We start from the raw sequence: 25,588 nt of genomic DNA on the forward strand, positions 1-25,588 counted from the left end.
AGAGCATCTGGTCTAGTGGGATGATGGGGTTCTGCAGGAAGAGAGGCAGAATGGAAGGGGCCTATGGAGTAAGGTCAAACCCAAGTTTGAATTTCCAACTGAGCCACCCAGGCGCCCCCAAGTTTGAATTTCCAGCTCTGCCCGCTACTAGCCAAGTCATTGTGCTTCTCTGTACTTTAGTTTCTTCATCTGCAAAACGAAGGTCAGATTACCACATGGGTTATAGAGGGATTAAGTGAAATAAATTTTATGAAGTGTCTGGCAGGAAAAAGTGCTTATTAAGTGGTACTTCTTGCTCAACAGAGAGAAATCTAATCTCAACTGTGAATCATGAAAACCTGCCAATGTAATAAATGCTCATCCTTCATTTTTACCATCCTGTTAGTAATTAACTGCTTATCATGAGCTCAAAGACATCACTTGGCACAGGATACTGAAATTTACCCGAGCTTCTCTCCACGTGGGGATTGCTGGGTTTAACTGCATGCCCCTTTGTGGAGACTCTTGGTACACTAAGCTGTTTCCAGTCCCACCTGATACATTTTCCATTCTAATCTTTGCATCTTTAAGAATAAAAAGTAATTTCTTGCTAGTGTTAAAAGGGCAAAATAGTAATTACTTATTTTATGGTGCATTCCCTGACTACCACCAAGACTGAACCTTTTCTGACAGTATATGAATTCTGCCAATACACGACTTCTAGTTGAAAATGGGTGATACAAAACATAAAAATTCTAGCTAGACTGTCAGTAGCAACTCTGAGTATGCAAGATATGTATGCGTATATACTGACAATAACCTGAAGAGAAAACAGAATATAAGTGTTAGTAACTTATTTTCCGCTTTCTATTGAATTGCCTTTATTCCTAAAGAAAGGGGAGTCATAACGGAGGCAATTTTATTATCTCACTGTTTTACTTATATACATTTTCATTTTTTAACATCATGATGGATTTTCTGAGTAATTTAAATAGTAACAAACAAAAAACACGGACATACGGTACACATATTATTTCCTAATTATTATTTCACGCAAAGAACATCCTCTGTCATCTTTATAATCAGAAAACTAGGTTTTTCAGAACCACTGATCGTTTTTCCAAAGAGACGAGATTATGAGATAAAAGAATTCCTGATTTGGTCTAAGAGAACAAACATGAGACGTTCTGGAGGGGCAACAGAATGAGACGGACACCACAGGACAAGAGGAGACCAACTCCTTCTGTAAACGAAGGTCCCACACTTTCTGACCCAAATCCACACGGTACGCATACCTGGGGGAAACTTCAGTGCTGGTTACATCACGTTTTTGCTTTCTAGTCCACGGGGCCAAAAGGCCTAACAGGTGCACCATGGTAAACGAGCAGACACACTCACCGTGGCATGTGAGATGGTCAGAATCCCGTTCTTGACGGCACACTTCCTCCTCTGCCACACCTTCCGGAGCCTGAAGAGCAAATCAAACAGAACCTGATACAGTAGCTGGTTCGCTCTGTGACATGCAATCCTATCGTGTTTTGTACGACAATCATTATAAAACAGTAACAACAAAACGACCCCAAACCAAAAAAACCCACCAAACCCAGAACATTTTATTTTATTACCCCAGGTGGAAGGTAGTTCAGACTAGTAGGCGTATACAAGGATGCTCATTATAGCACTGTTCTTGACAGTGAAGTGGGAAACAACAGAAATCTAAAAGCAGGAGAATGAATACATGCATCATAGTTACATTCATACTACAGAGTATTCTGAAGGAGGTTAAAAGAATCAAGTAACTATGTATGTGCTGACATACCCTTCTAAAGCATACTGCTGATTGAAAAAAGCAAGCTGTTTTAAAATAATTCAGGTAAGATCTAGTAATGTTAAAAAATACTCAAGGTATATCACGTATAAAATGGCGCTCTAAGTTTTCTATGGGGATATAAATATATGTACAAACACACAGAAGAAGGTCTGGAAAGAAGCATGGTACACTCACAAAAGTACTCTGCTCTGGGAAGGAGGCCCAGACCTGTGGCAGGGTGGTGCTAAAGAGTTTTTAACCATACCTGTGAATCTTCTACAAGAAGGCTGTATTAACCTATTGCTTCTGTAATTAAAATTAAACCTAAAGAAATTAAGAGAGTAACTCAAGATGTCTGCCAGGCAAGGAGGGGTGAGGGTATGGCTGCCTCAGGATACACAGAAGGGAGCTCAGGGTCACGGATCAACACGTCTGGTGACTTGTACACCTCTCCTTTGGGAAGGCTGACACTTCTCGGAAAAAGCCAAAGAGAACTCATTTCAACTTGGAGTTTTTTGGTGATGCTCGAGGCACAGGTGAGCCTGTGTGTGGTGGATTCGCACTTGTGTGGGCAGGTACAAATGTACTAGTCAAGAGCATTTCGATGGAGAAACAGACACGTACAGGGAACAGTGATTCTCTGGCTAGGAGAAGGCTTCTCGGGGCCCTCAGGTGTCATGGAAACAGACAACATCAGAGGAGGGGGCTCTGGCTTCTCCTGGGCATTTAAAATAATATCATCATGTGTTTCCTTTCCCCTCTCAATGAGTCCTGTAAGAAACCTGCCACAATACGAATTTAAAACCAACTCTGAGCACAGATAATGTTGTCTCCTTGTGTATGTAACTACTAGCAGCACAGTTCACAGTGGGAAATCAGAATCTGATACCACCTGAGCAAAATTCAATTGAACACGCCGCGCTCAAAATGCTAGTATCTTCAGGACATAACGCAGAACTACCGACTGATAAACCGCCCTCAAATTACAACTACATCACTGACTGGGAAATGGCTGACAAGAGAGAACACCTGTCCCATGATCATACCTGCATCTGGCTAATGTAACCAATGCTGTAGGAGTTTTGCAGCCCATCTTAGCCTCATAAAAGCCTGCTGAGATAGGCGAGGCACCCCCTGTACCCATTAAAGCCCAAACCAGTGTCATCTTTCTCTATCAACATGTTTCAAAATAGCCACCAACCAACCTAACAAATTAGTCAATCTTCAGGATATCGTCCCGACTCAGTTTATTCATTTTATTTAGTAAAATCGTTAGTCATCAGTTGGGTTTTTTTTTTTGGTCATTAGTTTTTTTCACGTGCGTATTAAGGAAACACAAAACCAAACACAAAACTGTATTCTTTTGTATTAGTAATAAAGACAAGGAAAGTAACACAAAAGCATTAAGCTTTTGGCGAACAGAAATTGCTCATGTGGTGCCCCCAGGTGACCAGACAAAAGGGAGCAAAATCAAGTCAATCCCAAGTACAGCCCTATCTCTGTGAACACTCTGAGAGCTTTTATTCCCGAGATTTCTATGAAACGGCCTGGACGCCTGTGCTTTCCCCTCTCTGTACTGAGAGCTTTAAGGATGCTTGCCTGAAAAGCTCCTGAATGGACATAGCAAGGACTTTTACCACCTGCTCAGACAGTGCCAGAGAGAACACCACTTACACCGTGCCCGGACCTCAGAATTCCAGAAAAGGAACTATGAGAAGGCGGCCTGATGTAACTAAACAAGTACCAGCTCTGATGCCTGATTCCTTGGGCTTCAATCCCGACACCAGCGCCCACTAGCCACGGGACTTTGTTCATGGTACCGACCTCTCGGACGCTTGCTTGCCTAATCTGCATCATGAAGAGAATGATGCCCATCCTCTAGGACTATTTTGAGAAAATACATGTAAAACAATTACTCCTTTGCCTCTCGATGAATGCCTTTGGGTCATAAAGCTTTTAAATTACTTACAAAAAATCTGAAGTGTTTTCCAAATTGTGGACATAAATTATTAATCCTGTAGTTTTAACACTTGTCCTTTAAGTGACAAAGAGTATTCCAGAACTAGGGTCAGAAACTACTAAAGCAACTGATCCTTAGGAGAAAATCATATGACACATCAGTAGTCATGATTAGCAAGTGAGGCTGTCTTCACGTATAAGCATTTCAATTCTTTCCTCTTCCACAGACAGCACTGACAGGCCCCTCTGGGTTATCATTATTCACCCTCTGCAGCCCGTGCAATTATGGGAGGCTAGCCCACTGGACTTCCAGCCTCCTTTGCAACAGTGCTTTCCTTATCTCTTCCCAACAGACTGTAGGCAAGGTGAGGGTGAGGCCCACCTCTCACGGACCTTTTACCTTCCAGCATCCAGCAGACTGCCTGAAACACTAATAATAAATAAATAAATGTGTGTGGAATGAGTGCACGAATGAAGAACAGACCAGAAGAACGGAGTCAAGTGTGTGAACGTATGCCAGCCGATGCCTTGTATCCTCCAAGGGCAACCAACAGCAGCAATGCCCCTTTGGAATATAAAGGGGAGACACCCCGGCATTAAGTCGTAAGACCCAGGTTAGAATTTGGGCTTTCTTACTTACTGGCTGTAGGATCTTAGTTGAATCACTTAATCTCTCTGGATGAGTTGCCTCATCTACCGAAGGTATCAAATGAGAAGAATGAGAGGTACCTGGCAGCGTCTGGCAGGCACACAGCATGTGCTCACAAGGTGCTTTCCCTGAACATTTTAGGGTTTGAACCAAACAATACCTACCCAAAGACTCAGCTGACTTTTCTTGAACAGTTAGGTATTAACCACTTCACTTAGAAATAGTCAATTCTAATGTCAAGAAAATCCTTGTACCTTTACGCGAGTAGTGTTAAAACTACAGGATTAATAATTTATGTCCACTAGATACCACGCCATTGGGGCTACAATCTGGTCACTGTGTCTGTTAAGAAGAGCCCAGTTTAAAACTGTGATTTGGGTAACTGGTGTGTCTTTTCTTCTTTTACTTTTTGCAAGACTTAATGGTCAACATTCACTGACTTTAAGAGCCAGGTGCTGTGCTCTGTGCTGGGATGCTTTTCTTTGCTTACGCCCATATCTGCAAATCCTGGTGGCCCTACCGGCACTATCTTGACTCTGACCCGTTCTTCCACCTCTGCAGCTGTTCCCTTGATCCCTGTTCACCTCTGACCTGGCCTCCCACTTCTAGTCTTACATGCTACACAGCCATTCTCAGCCCAGCAGCCAGAGAGCCTTTCAAATGAGTCCAACTATGGCATTCCTCTGCTTAAAACCCTCCAATGACGCCCATCTCCACTCAGGGGCTTCCAAAGCCCTCCTGGCTTGGTGTTCTGCCCCCTCTCACCTTGTCTCCTATGACCCCCAGCTCCTCACTCAGTCCCAGCTATGCCTAACTCCTGTGTGTATCACAAAGGGAAGCAGGTTCCTGGCCATCTCTGCAGATCTCTGTAGATGATCTCCTCACTTCCTGCAAGTCTTTGCTCAAACATCTCCTCACTAAAGTCTTCCCTGACCGCCCTGCATGACTGCAAGGACCACTCCTACAGGCCCCGAGGCCCCTGCCTTGCTCTATCTTCCTCTATAGCACTTGTTACCATCTGATCTCCCACATAGTCCCTTCTTTACTGTCTGTCTCCCGACTCAGAATGTAAGCCCTATGAGGCTAAGGACTTCCTTATCTTTCTTGTTCAATGTTATGTACCCAAGTGTCTCTAACAGTGCTTGACCTACACTAGAACTCCCAAAAGACATCTGTTGGATGCATGACTAGAATAAGAAAAACTGATAGTGATCAGAAATTTAGGACTGTAATTTATAGAAGCTGCAATTTTATTTTTTATTTTATTTTTTTAAAGATTTTTTTAATTTATTTGACAGAGAGAGAGACAGCGAGAAAGGGAACACAAGCAGGGGGAGTGGGAGAGGGAGAAGCAGGCTTCCCGCGGAGCAGGGAGCCCGATGCAGGGCTCGATCCCAGGACCCTGGGATCATGACCTGAGCCGAAGGCAGACGCTTAACAACTGAACCACCCAGGCACCCCTAGAAGTTGCAATTTTAACAAAGAAATCAAAAAATGTCTATGTCTTAGATAAAGTAAAGGAGTGCATATCCACAAGCCATCAGAAAACAAGAAGCTTTCTTTCAAAAAGAAGGACAGTTAGTAAAGCAAGTAATTAAGATTCTCCTTATGTGGGGCGCCTGGGTGGCTCAGTCGTTCAGCGTCTGCCTTCGGCTCAGGTCACGATCCCAGAGTCCTGGGATCGAGCCCCGCATCGGACTCCCTGCTCAGCAGGAAGCCTGCTTCTTCCTCTCCCACTCCCCCTGCTTGTATTCCCTCTCTTGCTGTCAAATAAATAAATAAAATCTTTAAAAAAAAAAAAAAAGATTCTCCTTATGTATGTAAAGCAGAATCCCTGGTGGAGCAATGGAAAGAAGCCGGTGTGGCGGGGCCAGGGGAGGACGAGCCTGGAGAAGAGGCAGGGCTGAGACCCTGTGTGCACTTCAAGCATGGGAATGACCTGGCGTGCTTTACGTTTCTTCAAGGCTACTCTGGGCGCTGTGTGGAGATGCAACAGAGGAGAGGGACAGAGAGAGGCTACTCAGATATTCCGAGGAGCAGTGGCTCCTCCCAGGGCAGGGCAGCAGAAAGGTCAAGAAAGGCATCATGTCCTGTTAGAAATGAAGAGCTTGTCGTGACAGTGGCTGTGATATAAGAGGAAGGAGAGGACTCGGGGTTGACTCCCAAAGCTGGGTTTGGGCGGCCAGGTGGGCACCCCAGCAGAGAAAAGGGCGGATGAATCAAAGCAGAGAGGTGGGTGAGCCTCAAGTCCGCAAGCCACCTGCTTGCTTCACGTTCCGCTCAGCACCTGCCTTCCTAAAATGGTAGGCTGCAAGTCCTCGGTGCCATTTAGGGACCACGGGACGGTGACTGCTTCTTGGAAAGACAGCAGGTTAAAGCAGCTGAGGGAAACCAGTGCGCTCACGGTCGGAAGCTAGCACATTAGAAAATCCTGAAGTGTGGGAAAAGTTCCGAGGCTGCTAACACCCAGGAACTGCTAAGCACACAGGGACAGCGGGCTGGCCTTACGCATACCCATCACTCTTCTTCAGCAGGTAGCCCTTCTTCTCACTGCCGTACTCCTTATTGCCCTGCAGCTGGTGCATGCTGTACCCTCCTTGCCGGCTCTGGGAATCCTAGAAAGGAGAAGCCACAGATCAGACTGATGCTGGACATACTTCTCGAGTCTTTGCCTCTATTCTGCCATTGAGCCTCTGTCCACGGGTCTGGGGCGAAGAGAATTATGGAACTTTAAGAGCCCTCAGGTCCTTGCCTGTATCAGAGGAAACTGGGCAGGGAAACAACCACCGGAGTCACAGGTAGGTCCAAAAACTCCTGTTTCTAGTTTGGAACCCCAGCTCCACTTCCAACAACACACTGGTGACAGAGCATCGTGGGACTGAACCAGGTTGCACGGGCAGTACAGGAAGGCAGGAAAATCCAAGTGGCTCACAAACAAAGTGCATGCAACCCGAATGAGCTCTTCCCTTAGGTCCACCTTTTCTCCCTCCACATATTTTGCTAAAATACTCACAATACAAAGTGTACCTTCTGAGCGAGGTACTGGGAACTGTTAGAAATTCTTGGTTTGTAACCAACAGGGGCTCCGTAAAATAAGCTGTTAAACATGCTTTTAATTAAAAGCGATGATTCTCTGGTGGTGAGAAGTGTGCTATAATATGGTAAAAGGGTGACCCGGACCCACAGAACAAGACAGATGCAAACCAGCTGGAGGCACTCTGCTGATACTTCCCCATCGTTTCTAGAGACTGCATGATCAGATTCAGCCATTACACTTTGAAAATGTACGAAACAGACCAACAACACTGAACTGTAGAATGAGAACATGGGGTTTAGACACAGAAGTAGGACAATACATTCTCACAGAAAGTGTTGACTTACTCTCCTAGACTTCGATCAGGAAGGGCAAAAGCAACAGAGAAAAAAGGCAGAACATTTGAAAACATAGTTAATTTCATTGATAGTCATCACGCATGATTTAAAAGCACTTTTTATAACACAGAGAAAACACCACTGTAAAGATAATTAAAGCCAGAACACATGCCACCTTCGGAATCACATAAACTTCAGGGGATGGGACAATAAAACATCTTCATATTTGTCAAGTTTTATTCAGGTTATTTAAATGAAACCAGAAGAAAACCTGCATGAGGTACACATTTCATCAAGATAAAAATGGGTGACAAACTTCAAAGTGTGTGTTTAGGGAATCAACACCTCAGTGAAACCCAAATTATTTTAGAAAATCTAAAAAGAACCAAAAATTGTAGGAGGATTATTTTTTAGTTTTCCAAGCAGAGAGAACATAACAAAAATATCCAGTTCAAAAGCAACGCCTGCAATGTGATGAAAAAGAACCAGAAGTGAACTTAGCCCCTAATTATGTACTGATGGCCTTTGTATGAGATCCCTTTAAGGTCAGGATGGCCTCTCTGTGGCATTCGGGATCCTTCTGGACCAGACAATAGCAAATGAATATTAATAACAGCCGAAGAAGAGCTCTAGGATGGCACACCTTTGTGAGGTTATTCCACGAATGTGATGAGTTCTGCGTTCAAAACGATGTCCTGAACACCCAAATGGTAGGTACCGGGAAGACAGCGAGGACACAGTGGGGCATGGCCCCTGTCCCTGAGGTGGGTGCTCATACACTGACCACGCATCCTTCTGCTCCCTGGTGAAGGTAACAGAGTGCTGAATGCTTGCTCTACCAGGCAACGAGGCTCACCCTGAGGAGCTTAGACTAGTCATTTCCTTAATCTGAGTCATTTGTCTGTAACTGGCCAGACTCCCTCCAGCTGGAACAGCTAATGGCACCATTTCAATCACGTGGGGAGGGGCAGGAGTGCGCTGAGGTTTAGGCATCTCTTTAGAAATACTTCTACAGATTTACTTTTAATCAGGGCCCATAGCCTTGCTCATAGTAACTTGAATCCCAAGTCCTCCCTCATGGATGCTTTCAGGCTTTCTGGACAGAGCTATGACCGCAGGACCGTACTACAGATCAGATGGGCAAGGAGGGCAGCCCTCCACCACCCACGCTGCCATGAGAGCCCCCAACAACAGCAGTGACACACAGGGTTTTCTTGAAGGAGGCGGCAATGTGTCCATAATACTAATACAGAACAATCAGGATGGAAAATTAGGTCGGGTGGTGGAGAGCTGAGGCATGGGATGGAACAAGGGGCCGGGATAAATGAAATCCACGGAGCTTTCTGCGTCCACCCGATGACATCACACGAAAACCACTCAACTCTGGATATGGAGTCAGGGATCGCTGCCATTTCTATACCTCCCCAGAACATTAAAAACAAAATCTGCAATCTCCCTGGATAAAAATTCTTATTAAAAGCATAACTCTGTTCCTTGGAATGACTTCCATTGAACGAAACTGCTCTTTGTCTGCCCATGTAATTTCTAGGTTGGTCTGAATGCTTTAGAACTATGCATTAGCCTGTTTGCTAATCCTTCAAATAAAACCCAAGTTTTAAAAATAAGAGTACTTTTATCTTTTGTAATGCAAGGATTTTGATGTTAATAACTTATGAAAAATATTACATTCTGCAACTATGCCTCTGAGACACTCTTTTCATATATTTATTACTAGCCCACATAAACTTTAAATTCTCAATAACAACCTGAGTGGACCTTGTTTTCCATCAGGCAAATATGCTTTTTAAGGTGAATGAAGTGGCTGATCTCCAGGCTCTGACCTCAGAAGCCTACTCCATTAAGCTGAGCAGGAAGGAAGCAGCACGTTTCAGAAATATAGTATTGACAACCCTACATTAACTACCGATGAGTTCTATGGCGTTAAAGTAGTCCTACAAATAATTATTTCTGCACTTTGAGAAATGATGGCCATTCAGCTTGCTTTGCAGGGAACTCTAGACAAACGAAAAGAGGGTTTTCTTTTTTGAGAAAATAAATCATGGAGAATTAACACTCATGATAATTAACAAAACACGATGGAAGGAATGAAACAGGTTCTGAATCCTTTGATAGCATAATAAAAATTAAACATGTATTCAGGAAAGAGAAATGCAAGTTGAGAAATTCATTCAGGCAAAAAATGTAAAAGTAAACTTACACAATGAACTTAAAATAAAACCTTGGAGAAATTCCATAATGTGAGCCAAGAATGTAAACTACAGAATGAAACTATGGTGTCATTTTTTTAGTTCAGTTCCTTATTCTCTATTAGCAGTATGGACAAATTACCTTCTTTCTTCTTAGAAAACTCTATTAACATATAAAATGCATTATTAAGGAGTAAAATCTTAAATCTTTTTAAATTGCACGCAAATACTCACTGATTTACAGGATTATAAGTACTTGTGGTATCCAACCTAAAACTAACCTCTACGACAGAAGCTTCAAATCTCTCATGTAAGGGATACATGGTGTGGGCAAAGGATTTCTTCTTTTTTATCTAACTAAATATTTATTGAGTAGCTTTTGGGTGCCAGACAGTGTGTCAGATACTGCAGAGAGAGAGATGAGCAAACACAGAATCTGTCAAACACCTTGCAAACCACACTATGATGGGAAATTGAGAGAGACTCAAACAAAACGCTGGAATTTGGGGACAGATTTATGGGCATCATTATTCAAAATATTTTCAACCCTAAATATAGTTATGTAGCAAACAGTTCTCTTGGGACGTTAGACTATTATAAAAGCTTAAGATAATTAATTTCGTAGAACATCTGCCAGAAGTCAAGGAAGAATTTTGACAAGAAAAAACAAGTCCATCAAAAATCTGGGGATCCTACTGACAGCTCAAATTCTTGGAGCTTCCTTTAAAAGAGTCAAGTTAGAACCTGGTGGGGGTGAAGAGGTTAATTATTAGCTGGGTGCTTTTAATTTCTCAGGTCATTTATCAGGTTAGTTTACACTCTTCTCGAATAGTAGTGCTATGGTAAGAACTCTATGGTGGACAGTCTCCTTTCTTATTTAAGTCATTAGAAATCATTACCTACTAACCTTATTTTGCAATGAGAGATGATAAACAGCATGGGAATGGAATAAGCGTGCTGTGAAAGATCAGTTTTACTTGTAAAATACTCTGGACATGGTGCTAATGAACATGCATCGTTTATTAATTTGGGGTGGCTTTAAATCAAATCATGCGCATTTTATCGCGTATGTACTCTTTTGGCTTATATGCAACTTTGTTCTTTAGCTCCTGGGAGCAGATTACATCAGTCTTTATGCAAAACAGAAAGGGACTGCAACAGTCTCCCCCCACTCCCCCCCAAGAAAGCTTCCATATACAGGAAGGAGGTGTTACTGTACGACAAAGCAAAGGTAGGAAGTGGTTAAGTACATTTCGGTAAGTACAAAACCTCGCAATTTTCTGCCTAAACAGCAATCTACTTCTTACCCTCCATTTGAGTCTTTCTATTGCTCTTACACAGAGAAATCATTCAAGGGGACCACCTCCCCTTGTATGCCAGTAATAAGCACCTTCAAAAGAGGCCTCCAAACACACAGGTGCCTATTTCCCGTCCACAGGTGCCCAGGATAAAAGGGCTGTAGACTTCTCCCACTCGATGAAACCCAGAGGGCTATCTTCACTCAGTGAAGAGAACCTTCTGGGTTGCTTTAAAGGGTGAGGGTTGCTGGTGCAGGGCTTCCACGTTTGAGGAGGGTTGCCTTGTTTTTGTTTTGGACTCATGAACCCCTTCAGAAATTGTAGGAATGTACAGTTTGCCATTGTGAGGTGATATCATGAGGAAATGACAATATAAAAAAAGGCTCTATTTTATGTGGTTATTATTAAATACTGCATTGAGATACTGCACTTAAATTCAATGCATGTTAACTTCCTAATATAAACAGGCAAATTTTAACCCTCCCCTACTAACAAACAGAGCTCACTGTTTAGTTTACCCTTGGCATGAAGTCCATACCCTGTTGTGTGTGTTCAAGGTCATGTATCACTAGGCCTGAGTTTCCACCTCAGAAACCCCATCTCTCAATCTTCTGCCCTTTTTGCCCCCAAAGTGCGGGGGGCAACTGCTGACTATTTCAGACAGCTTCCATCTCAGAGTCCTCTCAGCGTCCCCCCTCTGCGGGCACGCCCCTTCCCAGATCTCTTATGGCACCAATACCGCTTAGGGTATGACTGCTGGTTTGTATGGCTGGCCTGCTCTCTACTAGATGATGATTCTAGAGGATCAACCCCCCTCTGGCTGCCCAGAAAGACAGAGATGACCTAAAGAGGACATGGGTGTGCACCCTACCCTGAGAGGACGCAGCACTTTGGAAGTACAGGTCTTCAAAGCCGGAATGGCAAACCTAGGGTCCTGGAATTGTAGCTCTGGTGTTAAGAACATCTTTTGTACAAGGATGGCAAGGGAAATAAAGGACAGTCGCTACATGGGGCGATGCAATAGGTATCTTCTATCTCGTTTGTCCCCACAACCACGGTGGCAGGAAGCTGGTGACACGCCTATTCTGCAGACCAGGAAACACAAAGGCCCTCCCAGGCTGCCTCACTTCTGCTGGAAACATACAGATCACCTACTTCTTTCTGATCAAGTTGAAGAGAGGATTTTATTAAGTCTCGGAGCGCGGTTAGCTGTTTCTTTTCTTCATCCTGGGTCTGTTTTATCTGTGACGGAAAAACAGGACTTTCATCACGTATCTTTTATACATGAGCAGAGTTTAATTCACCCAAATATACCAGTCATCAAACAATTCAATTATATAGTTGATTTCTTTATTAAAGTCTTTTACATGGTCTCATTTTCTTACATGAAAGGCAGAATTTTCTCATCTTATGAAAGTACCAGTGAGTTTTGAAATCAGTGTCTTAATGCAACAGGCCTTCTTATTAAATAATACATCTAGGCAAGACAATTAGCTCTGAAGTACCATTTTAAACACAGTTTAGAAATAACACTGGGTCACTTGCTTCTGGTTTTTCAAAGGGCGGTAACAGGAATCCCATAATGTGGTTAAATGGGCCAGAAGAAAGTGTGAAAAAGGACCAGAACCCAATGGGCTAAGGTATATATGAATGTTTACACGGTGGCACCCGGGGGTTTGGCCCTGGTGCTGCTTTTTTTAATCAGCTGAAACTTATTACAACCTGAATCATGTTAACTATTAAAAGACAACGGCAGTGGTGGGGGGCGGTCACCTGGGTGGCTCAGTCAGATGAGTGTCTGCCTTCAGCTCAGGTCATGATCCCAGGGTCCTGGGATCGAGCCCCGCATCGGGCTCCCTGTTCGGCAGGGAGCCTGCTTCTCCCTCTGCCTCTGCCCCCCACCCGTCCCCACTAGCGCACTCTTTCCCTCTCTCAAATAAATAAAATCTTAAAAAAAAAAAAGACAATCGGAAAAAATATACAGCTATGTGTTTTTAAAGATATATACGCAAAATCCAGATATCTGACAAAACCAAAAAAAAAAAAAAATCATAAACCTGCCTACCCCGAGACAATCAAGTTTTGTCCTTCAGGGTCAAACATTCTTTCTACAAGTGCCAGACTGCAAGGCACTCACAGGTGATGCTACTGGACCCCAATGGACAGCCATCTAGAATTGATGGTTACATACCCTCATTCCTCCTATGTCCCAAAAATGTACTCTAGGATATCTGACCATCAAGGCCTTCTGAGTTAAACTGAAAGCTTACCTGCACAGGTTTATACTGACAGATCACGTACCCCTGCTTTTCTTTAAAGCTCTTCTAATCCAGATTTCAAATTTACTGATGTTTATCTATAAAAGCAACTTAAAATGCATGCGTTTTATAAAATACTTACATTATATAAATCAGCAGCCAGTTTTTCGATGTACTGTTTCAATTTATCAGCCGTTTTCAAGCCATCTTGAAAAAAACTATGATGGAGAACATCAGAGATTTACCAGAAGCATAAAAAAGAAATGAACCCTAGTCACCTATAAAATCTGAAAATACTAATATATTTACTCTCTACCCACATAGCTACACAAAACACTTATAAACGAATTTCAGTATTTTATAAAGATGCACCAACAAACAGATTACGGGCACCATCTGACACGTGCTAGCAGCTCTCACGTAGACAGTGCAAATTACAGCTGTGGTCCCAACACAGCGATTTCATGTGCGTACCCATCTATTCATAGAAACAGTCCTCCTGGTTGTGCCGTATTTGAATTCGAAAGAGAGAGACACACAGCATAACTGGTGTAGTATCATGAGGATGAATTAGACGCTTTAAGGAGAGAGGAGACTTTTCTAGAAACAAAGGCTGCAGGAAAGTTAGCCACCTTTCAGTTCCCCAAAGACCCCTGGGGAACATGCTTGAAACACAGGAAGTCAGATCGATGGTATCCTGCCGTGTGCACAGCCAGATCGCGCCATTTCACCCTAAGAATCAGTACTGACAAGAGCCGAGCATGCACAACAAGCTAAGCATGCTTGCATTTTGTGAGTTATTTCATTCACCCCCAACAACAACCCGAATGAGTTCCCAAGCACTTCAATCTCATCTCCTTTTCAGAGGATAAACTGAGGCACAGGGTGAGTACATCACTTGCTCACATGACTAGTAAGTGGCAAAACTGGGATTCAGGGCCAGGCTTTGATTCGGACACCCCTGCTTGTGATGACCAAGCAAAGAGATTTCCTGTCTGACCCCTCCACCCAGGAGTTTCACTTGTTTCAGTGTTTGTAATGTTCTCTATCCTCTTGGAGGCTTCTCTAGCCCTGCCCCACATCTACTGCTCTTTCCCCACAAAAGAATGAGATCCTTGAGGATAAGGACTGTCTCATCTCAGGATTGCAGTGGGTCCAGCACCAGGCAGATGTCAGTGAATGATAAGGATGCAGCACTATCAAGAAGTTTTAGGGCACATCTTAGGATTCATATCTACATATATAATTAAGCTTAACGTGGACAATCAATGTGGACAATACATTCTTATCAGAACTGGCCCTCCAAGAGTGAATACTGAAATCCCCCACATGTTCGAGAATTTTTTTTTTTTAAAGATTTATTTATTTATTTATTTTGAGAGAGAGAATGAGAGACAGAGAGCATGAGAGGGAGGAGGGTCAGAGGGAGAAGCAGACTCCCTGCCGAGCAGGGAGCCCGATGCGGGACTCGATCCCGGGACTCCAGGATCATGACCCGAGCCGAAGGCAGTCGCCCAACCAACTGAGCCACCCAGGCGCCCTGTTCGAGAATTTTTTAAGGTTGACATCTTCAGCTGAGAACCCTTACTAAAATCAGAAAGTCTTTCACCAGAGGAATGGGAGAAAGGAGGGCTTTTTGGTTAACCATTTAACTTGAGAGCTACATTTAAACTCTTCTAACATTCAGCTGTTCACCACTGCCCATCGGAATGAAGGTTAAACTTCTCAGTTTAGAACTGAATACAATTTATGTTCCGGACCCTGAAGAGCTTTCTGGTTTTATCTCCTACCATCTTCTTTGAAAAAATGTGGGTTCCGGCCATGCTACATTTTTTTTTTCCAGTTCTCCCTGGCCTTTGCTTCTGCTGTTCCCTCTTGCTGAAATGCCTTTCCCCACTACGCTTCTACTGTAACTCCGTTCGTTGCTGCCTCCCACAGCAGCTTGCCCTGGCCTGCCAATCCAGGGGATGGCATATTCTAGCACGGGCTTGTGCCCAGGCCTAATGCCAGCCCTCGAGCAGCGGGCCGCGCTCTGTCCAGAGTAGGCCATTCATGAACATCAACCTGAACCAGCCTCATCTACATGAGGGAAAATGTCTGTGGAAGAGGCAGAAGTATGGCTACAAAGTCAATCACAGCAAAACCACTTCTGATCTCTGATACTCAAGTAATTTCTGGAGAAAGGGTCTGAAGGTAGAACACATCAGTGTAAGGTAGATGCTATCAGGACTCCTTACAACAGAAAAAGGGCTTTAGGGTCAGAGGCTTCTGGCTTAGAATCTGTGCTGCAGGATTTCTAGCAGTGGTTCTCTGGTCAGTCACTTCTTGTGATAACTGTATTCTGTGGGGCGGGTAACACGGATAACACGTATGAACTCGCTCCGCAAGGTGCTGAGTCGTTAGGACATGCTCAGCACACGTTAGCTCCCTTCCTGGACTGCTGGATTTATCACAGAAGGAGTCATGTCCTTCCCCGAGGGATAGAGATTCGCTGCAGATTAAGTTTGTTTCAGTTTCACTTTCAACATGAAGGAAATTTAATCTTTTTTTTTTTTTTTTTTAAAAGGTGAGCTTAAATGACAATGCTTTAGATTTGTGTTTTCCAAGGGGGTAGCCACCAGCAGCTAATTTAATTAAAATTAATATAAAATTCATTTCCTAAAGTCTCACTAGCCACAGCAACTACATGTGGCCAGTGGGTACTGTGTTAGACAGTAGAGAATACCACCGTTTCCATCATGGAAGGAAGTTCTACTGGGCAAACTGAATAAGCGAACTCAAGAGTTGAATAGCACACAGGAATGGTATAAAACACATTTTAAGGAGAAGGAAGGCACTGATAAAAATGACAAGTTATTTATCCGGAGGTGAAAGCAAGCTGGAAGGGGGACAAATTCCTACCGATTGAAAGGCTGAAGAAAGACCCCAACAAGTCTGTTTTCCTACATCTGAATTCTCCAGAACATTACACAGACTAAGAAAAATTAATAGAATGAGAAATCATTTTAATCTACAATATGACTCAATTGTTACAAACAAATCATATACATAAATCCAGTAATCTTCTGAGTGCGATTATAGGTTTTCTTTGTTAACTTCATTTTCTAAAACACATCATATATTCAGACATTAGGCAAAACAAAATTATAGAAAAGAACCAACATTTCGTCTAGAAGGAGAAGGTTGAGCTGAGGCCCTCTCAGAAAGTTACGCTAGGGCTCACTTCTGGGTTTTGGTGAGAAACAGGAATAGGAGGCAGAGGGGACCGGATGCAGGGAGAACAAAACCGTCTTGACATTAGTAACACAGTCATCAGTAAGCAAAGGCCGACGTGCTGTTGACCGCACCGTCGGTCTGGTGACTCCTCCCCTCTGTGCCCGACTGTCCCCTCCTTGAGGGGTCAGTCTCAGCCACGAGCTGGGTGGGACTCAGAGTCACGGTCACACATCACCTGCCACAACATTTCACTGAGGGTGGCGGGCTTGCCTCTCTGTTCCCTGTCTCCTCCCTCCAGTTCACTGGCTCTGGTTCACTGGAAATGCATGAACTTCGGAGTCAAAAGCATATGACGTTTTGGCTCTCAATCTCACCGTACATACAACCTTGGGCAGGCTACTGACCCTGTCTGAAAATGAGCATGATCATCCCCAAAGGTGGATGTTTTCTGGCTTCCAGGAGAGGCAGATGAACTACTACAGATAAAAGTGTTCTGTAATTGGAAAGGGAAGCACAAATGTCAGTTGTGATTACCTGCCACTCAACCTGAACGTGGGAGCCTTCCCCGCGGAAGGCAACATTATGTCTCTGACACCCACTTGTCCCTTGGCCGCCTTCTCTGTACATTACTGAAATATAATGAGATCTTTGGAAAATAGATGATGATTAACAGTAATAATAAGGACAACTGGCACGTAACTATTTATTCTGTGCCAGTCACTCACTATTATGCACAATTAAGTATCCCTTTTCTTAAGTCTCCATTAGAAGCCAACAAAATAGATAGTTATTATTAACCTGTACCAGACAAGGTAACTGAGGGCCAGTGAGGTCCAGTCGTTTACTGGGGGTCATCCAGTCATTCAGTGCAGAGATGGGATTTGAGTGTAAGCATTCCCAGCTCTGGAGCACAGGTAGTTAAACACATCAGGCTGATCTGGGTCCAAATCCTGGCTCTCCTGCTGAGTAAGAGCATAATCTCCGAATCCCTGCGCCTCCGTGTCCTTATGCAGGAAACGGAGATGATCCCATGTACTGTGGGGAGTTCTTGTGAGCACTTCGAGAATGTTCTTAAATGCCACGCACAGAGAAGCAGTTCAATACACAATGGTCACAGGCCAGCGAAATGAGCCTCATTATTTCTAACCTTAGAGACACAGCTGCATTGACTTCGCTTTCTAAAAAAGCAGCTTGAAAGAAAAACGACCATATTTTTTTTTTTTTAAAGATTTTATTTATTTATTTGAGACAGAGAGAATGACAGACAGAGAGCATGAGAGGGAGGAGGGTCAGAGGGAGAAGCAGACTCCCTGCCGAGCAGGGAGCCCGATGTGGGACTCGATCCCGGGACTCCAGGATCATGACCTGAGCCGAAGGCAGTCGCTTAACCAACTGAGCCACCCAGGCGCCCCAGAAAAATGACCATATTTTAATGACCCAGAGTGCCAGAAAAATGTAAGCTGCCAAATGATAGGCAGAAGGCCCTCCATGTTTATCCTGACAGTCTGTGACACATCCACAGCTGCCGAGTGCAGGCTCGTGAGTGTGAGCACAGTCACCCGTCCACCAGGGAGAACACACACACCCTCCTCAGAGGGAGGCACAGTCTTCTCTAACCTGAGAAAGTTGCTATGTACTTCCCCCTTACTCCGTCCAAACAATGATGGGAAAGGGATACTATGTTCTCTCTGCTTTCAATTTAATTTCAAAGAAAGAGAGACAGCAGGATCTCCCTGCTACCCCAATCACGTATTCTGCTTGGCTTAGAAAGAGGGGCTATTTGGCCAAAGGCTGAAATGCTCTGGGAGCATAGTATTATCTTCAAAAGTTAGGATGCCCTTGCAGTATCACAGAGAGTACGGTTCTTTAAAACAAATCAAAGTATAAAACAAATTAAGAAAAATGAAGTGATTTCTTAACACATCAACCACCAACCCCTCTTGAAAGCTTACTTCCAAGCTTCAGGTGCTGATTTCCAGCTAACCAGGGTGACATCTTCTCCTAGAAAATTTTCTCTACGTGTGTCCTGTGGTAGTTAAGAAACTTAAAGGGACAGGGGTTAATTAGTGTAAGTATTAATTAACCGCAAATCCATTTCAACAGTTCAGGTCAAAGAGCCAGCTGAGAGTGATATAGAGAGAGTCTTAAAAACAGGGATGTCCAGGCCCAAGTCCAGGCTCAACCAAATTCAGATTTCTGACATATTAAGAGCATGCACTCTGGAGTTACAGAGACCTGCGTTCAAGACTTAGTTCTGTCACCTTCTACATATAAATTTTATGAGGGCATAGATCTTTGTTTTTGTTTTGTTGCTGTTTTCAGCATGAAAAAAAATTGAGATATAATTCATGTAACGTGGAGGCGCCTGGGTGGCTCAGATGGTTAAGTGTCTGCCTTCAGCTCAGGTCATGATCCCGGGGTCCTGGGATCGAGCCCTGCATAGGGCTCCCTGCTGAGCAGGGAGCTTGCTTCTCCCTCTCCCTCTCCCTGCCGCTCCCCGTTTGTACTCTCTGTCAAATAAAAAATAAAAAATCTTAAAAAAAATTCATGCAATGTGAAATTCACCATTTCAAAGTGTACAATTCAGTGGTGTTTAGTATACCCACTATCTAATTCCAGAACATGGCTGTCACCCCAAGAAGAAAGCCTGCACCTGTTAGCAATGGTTCCCAGTTCCTCCCTTGCCCTAGCAAACAATGCTTTCTGTCTCAGTGGACTTGCCTTTTTGGGCATTTCATTTAAACGGAATCATACAATATGGGGCCTTCCACGTCAGGCTTCTTTCACTTAGAATAATGTTTTAGATGCTGATCCCGTTGCAGCATGTATAAGGATTTGTAACCCTCCTGGGAGCTTCCTGGGTGTGATCTGAAACTGGCCGCTGTAAACAGAGGGCAGGAAAAGACCTGAGAAAGTGGCAGGCCCCTCCAGGTGGGCAGGTGGCAGTTTTCATAACAGCAAAGGGAGCTGACACTGAGTGTTGTCTTGGGCGGCAGCTATATGACTGGATCCCTGCACCTGCCCTCCAAATCTCTGAAGTTTATAAAGAAGCCCCAACTGTGCTTGGTCATGTATACACCTGCAGGTGTTCTCAACGCCACATCACCATCTCAAGGCCACGTCCTTGGAGCAGCCTCTGGGAGTGGGAAAGGAAAGCAGAACCCACATTCCAAGGACAGGGGAGGGAGTTAAGGAGCCTCTGAGCGACATGGTCCAGCTCATGGGGTCATCAGCAGTCCTGCAGCCCAACATTATTCCACTGCACTGCGCTACCATATTTTGTTCATCACATGATGGACATTTGGGTGTTTCTACACTCTGGCTCTTATGAATAATGAGGCTATAAATATGTATGAACACATTTTTGCTTAAATACCTGTTTTCAATCCTCAGTCCTCTTGGGTATATACCTAGGAGTGGGATTGCAAGGCCATGTAATTCTAGGCTTAACTTTTTCAGGCACTGCCAAGAGGTCTTCCAAAATAGTTGCACCAACTTATATTTCTCTCAGCAATGTGTTGCGGGCTCCAATTTCTCTACATTCTCGCCAAGAATTAGTTTCCATTTTGTTGTTGCTGTTGTTTTTTTAAATTCTGCCATCCTAGTGGGGGCAAAGTGGTATCTCATTGTGGTTTTGGTTTGTACTTTCCTCAATGACTAATGACGTTGAGGCTTGTTTCTTGTGTTTTCGGCCATTGTGTTATCTTTTCCGGAGAAATGGCTATTCAAATTCTTTGCTCACTTTTAAATTGGATTATCTTTTTGTTGTTGAGTTGTAGGAGTTCTTTACATATTCTGGATACCAGACCCTTATCAGATAAATGATTTGCAAATATTTCCCTCCCATTCTGTGGGTTGTCTTTTCGCTTTCTTAGTAACGTCCTTTCACTCACAAAGCCTTTTTGAAATCTGAAGTCCAACTTACCTATTTTTCTCCTTTGGTTTCTTTTGCTTTGTTCATTTGACATGTTTATCGAGCATCTACTGAATGAGTGAATGTGCCTTTGGGCAGGTTACTCATCCTTCCGGAGCTACAATTTCCTGACTGCTCTTGATAGATGTTAGCTATAATTACTTTAAAATTAAGGACAACATAGTAACGTTTGTAAGTGCTCGTGATCCTGCAGATCATAATGACATTTGCTAGGTGGAAAAGGAGTGGGTGAGCAGTAGGATATTATATTTGTTCTGAAAGCAGCATGTTCCCCACAATGTTCAAGTCTGAAAGTGACAAGCATTTGGTGTGGGTGAGTTGGAAAGGGTAACAGAAAGTCAAAAGCTCTTCTTTTCTGCTCCCTGTATTGTTCCACTGTAGTAGCTGTATCCCTGCTGAGATGCTGGGACTATACATGGTATTACTGGAGCAAACGGACTCTTGGGCCCCCTGACTTTGTACTGAAAATCATTTGGAGAACTGGAGTAAGTACTTAGGATACGAAATCTCTCTCTCTGTTTTAGAAGATTTTATTTATTTATTTGACAGAGAGAGAGCACGAGTGCACAAGCAGAGGAAGCGGCAGGCGGCGGGAAGGGGAGAAGCAGGCTCCCCGCTGAGCAGGGTGCCCGACACGGGACTCCATCCCAAGACCCTGGGATCATGACCTGAGCTGAAGGCAGGCACTTAACCGACTGAGCCACCCAGGCGTCCCCTTCTCTTTCTGAATTAGGTACAGAGACTTTACAAGTTTATTAAGGGTTTTTGAGGGATTGCCTGAAGTAAGAAATGAGTCTCCCTGAAAGAATACTACCCCGGCTTCTTGCTAGGTGGGAATTCTTGAGGTTCAACCAGGGGCAGAACCCCATTATAACCATGTTTGTGAATACCTCTCCCCACAAGGAGGTTTTTACTGTGTGGGGTTTCCTTCTGCTGCTCTCTGCTCCCTGGAGAGACTCTTCTACCAGATTCCAATGGCCAGATGCTAGCCATCCCCCAAGTCTAATGCCGACTGCCACCACCTCTGTCAAGGAGCCCTCCTCAGTCTGCTTGGGTGAAAGTCTCTCCTTCTCCTGATGCCCATATTAGCAATTACTTCCTAGGCCCACTGTGATGACTAATGACCCAACTTACTTCCAGTACCAGAGAATTAGCTCCTGAGGGCAGAGTCTTGTTTCATCTTCCTACCCCGGAGCTACCGGCCTTTGTCAGGAGATTAATATTTTTGGAAAGTGAAAAAGCAGGGAATGAAAGAATGGAGGATGCATTAGCTATCCAGGTCAGAGTTGCTCTCCTTTTCACCTTTAGGAGCAAAGGTTAAGATCTGTATAGTTTATAAGACATCGGACATTTTGGAAAACTAATGTTTGTGGAAGTTAAAACCTTCTTTGTAGGCTAAGGGAATGTGAGATCAGAAGATTTCTAGGGGTGCCTGGCTGGCTCAGTTGGTGGAGCATTCAACTCCTCTTGGTCTCAGGGTTGTGAGTTTGAGCCCCACACTGGGCGTAGAGCTTACTCAAAAGGTGGGGGGGTGGGGGGTGGGGAGAGATTTCTAAAATCAGGTAAAATCAAATTTGCTGCCAAAGTTTTGTAATGGAGAAGACTGAAAAGTTTCACTTATTTCTGTAGAGGTTTCAAAGCAATGATGTTTCTAGGAAAACTGAAATTGATGAAAGATGAAAAATTCCACCCGAAACTAAAATTAGGGACTACCAGGACACATTTCAAAGTTTCCTATGTACCCCACTAAGCTATGAAGCCAAAGGTTAGACCAGGTCTTCAGTATGAGGCTTTCACAGGCAAACTTTATCTTATAAATGTCCAACTGTTTCCACTTCAATGTATTATTTTTTGTATGTGAAACATATTTATACAAGGTGGAATTTACTTGGAAAAGAAGGAAAAAGTTAACAAATCAGATCTATGTAAATAACAATTTGATCATTAAAAGCTTCTCCTGGAACAATTCTGTACAATACATGTATGAATGAATGATTTCAAGTGCCACTTGGAATCCTCAGAGCTGCAAATACACACAATGTAGCCGGCATGGGGCTAGGCTCCATATGCATTATCTCATTTAATTCTCACATCTACTAACCTTAACCCCACTTGACAGATGAGGGTACTGAGGTTTAAAGAGGAACCTGATGAAGATCACATAGTCACCTGGCTGCACAGCAAAGGTCTGAACCCCTCTTTCTGTCTGACTCGTGCCTTCTGTGTGTCCCACAATATTAATGCTGACCTCCTCAAATGTCTCAATTACAAAGATCTTCTTAGATAGAACACTAAAAATTTTAACAATGGGTACGTTTTCACATAAAAACTCTACCAGGGCGCCTGGGTGGCTCAGTCGGTTAAGCGACTGCCTTCGGCTCAGGTCATGATCCTGGAGTCCCTGGATCGAGTCCCGCATGGGGCTCCCTGCTCGGCAGGGAGCCTGCTTCTCCCTCTGACCCTCCCCCCTCTCATGTGCTCTCTCTCTCTCATTCTCTCTGTCTCAAATAAATAAATAAAATCTTTAAAAAAAAAAAAAAAAAAAAAAACTCTACCAGAAAACCCATGAAAGCTAATCCAGTAATTAAGCAAGAAGTAAATAAGCAAATGTAATGCCACAGAATCTCAAGCATAATAAAAATGCAAAGTTAATAAGCAAAAATGGTGCTGGTATAAATAGTGGACGTACCACCAGTTACGTAGAAATCGACGTATAAAGTCAAAGTATTCTTAGTGCCCCAAGTATATAATTTCACCTAATTTAGGTGACAAAGAAAAACAATTCCAAGTAGGTATACATGGAACAAATGACCTGATAATAGGTAAATGCCAAGTAAGGGAGGAGGGCGTGAGAGTCACTTGGGAAGGCCTCTGTCGTGACAGGGTTGCATTATTTGTAACGAGAGCTTCACAGACTGTCAAGGCCACCTTTAGGATTCATAAGTAAGATGGCATTTTTGAGTAGCCACATACTTGCACTGATTTGAGTTACTTATTTACAGAAAACAACAAAGATGGAAGATAATACCATTTCTTATCATGTGGCTTTGGAAGGTTCTAGTATCACACTATATAGAGTGACGAAATGAAAACCAGAAAGAAAGAATTAAGAAAACCAAAGAAGTGAAGGGGGTCTTTCTTGGGCTAATAATCATGATCACGATATTCTACTTACTTGCACTGTGCGTGATAATACTTTATAAGATTCTGCAGCAGATCCACACCCTTTTTGGTCTTGATTTCATTAACTTTAATGAGATACTGTGGAAATAAAACAAAATCGTATGTTGCTCAGTACAGATAGGGTTTTCCCGTCATGGGTTTTGGGGGGTAGAACACCAATCATGAATCTGCACAAGTTACTGAACCTTGGTTGCCTTCAGACAGTGTGAGTTTAATTCAGGAAATGCTGATTTGGCAGTCACAAGTGTACAAACGAAATGATTAGAGTGTTAGCGTTTTATAAATGCTCAAGATTAGTTTACAAGACAAACAGAAATCAAACATAGCAAAACATTCTAGAATAACTGATTATTTCCCCCTGGTGCAGTGGATCTCAAACTTAAGAGTTCACATGGTCAAAACCTGAAAGACGGTTGACTGTTCTTTGCAGAAAACAAGTAAAATAGCATTCTCTTGAGGCATATGCCATCAGATAGCAAAACTTTTAGAAAGAATTTTTGGTACTCAAGAATGAAAGGATTAAAAAAACCACGAAAGAATAAAAATTAAAATAACCCAATATTAATTTATGCAGTTAACTAACACTACCAGGTCTGGTTTTTACTAGTGGTCAAGATTTTCTGTTGATACTGTTTGCTTCCTTTTCACTTGTTTTATTATGAAGAAGTGTTTATGAGCAGATAGGTTTGAGAAGAAGCTAAAAGTATGAGGAGGGGGAAAAAAGAACATTTAAAAAAGAAAAAATTTAGGGGCGCCTGGGTGGCTCAGTTGGTTAGGCGACTGCCTTCGGCTCAGGTCATGATCCTGGAGTCCCGGGATCGAGTCCCACATCGGGCTCCCTGCTTGGCAGGGAGTCTGCTTCTCCCTCTGACCCTCCTCCCTCTCATGCTCTCTGTCTCTCATTCTCTCTGTCTCAAATAAATAAATAAAATCTTTAAAAAAAAAAAAAAAGAAAAAATTTAAAATTAAGAAAATTCTATCCACTTTAATATTTTTGGAGAACTGTAAAAGGAACTCTATGACACAATTAGCATCAGAATGAGCAGAACGCCAGGTCAGGGAGTGCCAGTGTTCACTGGGAACCCAGTTTGAGAACCACTGCTTTAAGTCCAAGGGAGCATGCTTTCACTACATTTCTTTCATGAACTCAGGCTTTCTTAATGACTACTTTATTTAAGCTTTCATTCAAATTGGACACGTGGTTAAAAAAACAAAAAACATGCTCTAAACCTGTACCAGGAAGACTTCATATTCACCAGTGTTACTTCCTTACCAAACATTTTTTTTCACACTCACTCACAAGCAACATTAAAGTTCTCACCAAAGAATCCTGTTTTGGCATAAAGAGCCCCACAGGACCAAGGCTCAAAATATGAGACAACAGTGAAATGGCGGATCCCAAAAGGCTTGGAGAAAAATGGAGATGAGAACCCTTAAGCAACAGTCCCCTCCTCTAATAATCAAACAGCCTGCATTTAAGCATAAAAACTCCTGACTAGCAGGAAAGATCACAGTTAAGGAAACTCTGGGCAAATGCTTGTAAAAGCTGTTCTTACTTCGCACATTTGCAGCTGAAAGAGGCGCCGTTCCTTCTCCATCTCCTCTGCGATCTCAGCTCCTGTGATCTCTGTGCGGATCATCCCGTGCTGCTTTGCATGCTCTCTTTTCTCCTTCTCAATTTTTGTACTGTAATTAAAGCAGATGCCATCATTAAAAAAAAAAA

The 25,588-nt window shown here is 43.2% G+C and overlaps 1 protein-coding gene and 1 long non-coding RNA gene across 2 annotated transcripts in view; both read right to left on the reverse strand.

Annotated features, from left to right (window-relative positions):
• Positions 1–25,588, reverse strand: part of ASAP1 (ArfGAP with SH3 domain, ankyrin repeat and PH domain 1) — a 331,802-nt gene that overhangs the window by 71,749 nt on the left and 234,465 nt on the right. Inside the window, exons 7-12 of the mRNA XM_081817140.1 lie at positions 25,422–25,551; positions 23,858–23,943; positions 13,675–13,750; positions 12,430–12,516; positions 6,912–7,012; positions 1,378–1,447 (exon numbers count right to left, since the gene is read on the reverse strand). Coding sequence (XP_081673266.1) covers positions 1,378–1,447; positions 6,912–7,012; positions 12,430–12,516; positions 13,675–13,750; positions 23,858–23,943; positions 25,422–25,551 — 550 coding nt within the window. The remainder of the gene's footprint in view (positions 1–1,377; positions 1,448–6,911; positions 7,013–12,429; positions 12,517–13,674; positions 13,751–23,857; positions 23,944–25,421; positions 25,552–25,588) is intronic.
• Positions 20,348–23,849, reverse strand: LOC145720984 (uncharacterized). Its single transcript, XR_014144430.1, has 2 exons — positions 23,246–23,849; positions 20,348–23,025 (listed from the first exon to the last, which is right to left on the reverse strand). It is a non-coding gene; the product is annotated as an uncharacterized LOC145720984 (long non-coding RNA).

The sequence above is a fragment of the Leptonychotes weddellii genome, chromosome 4, assembly GCF_054177405.1.
Source record: "Leptonychotes weddellii isolate Sample4059 chromosome 4, ASM5417740v2, whole genome shotgun sequence".
NCBI lineage: Eukaryota > Metazoa > Chordata > Mammalia > Carnivora > Phocidae > Leptonychotes > Leptonychotes weddellii.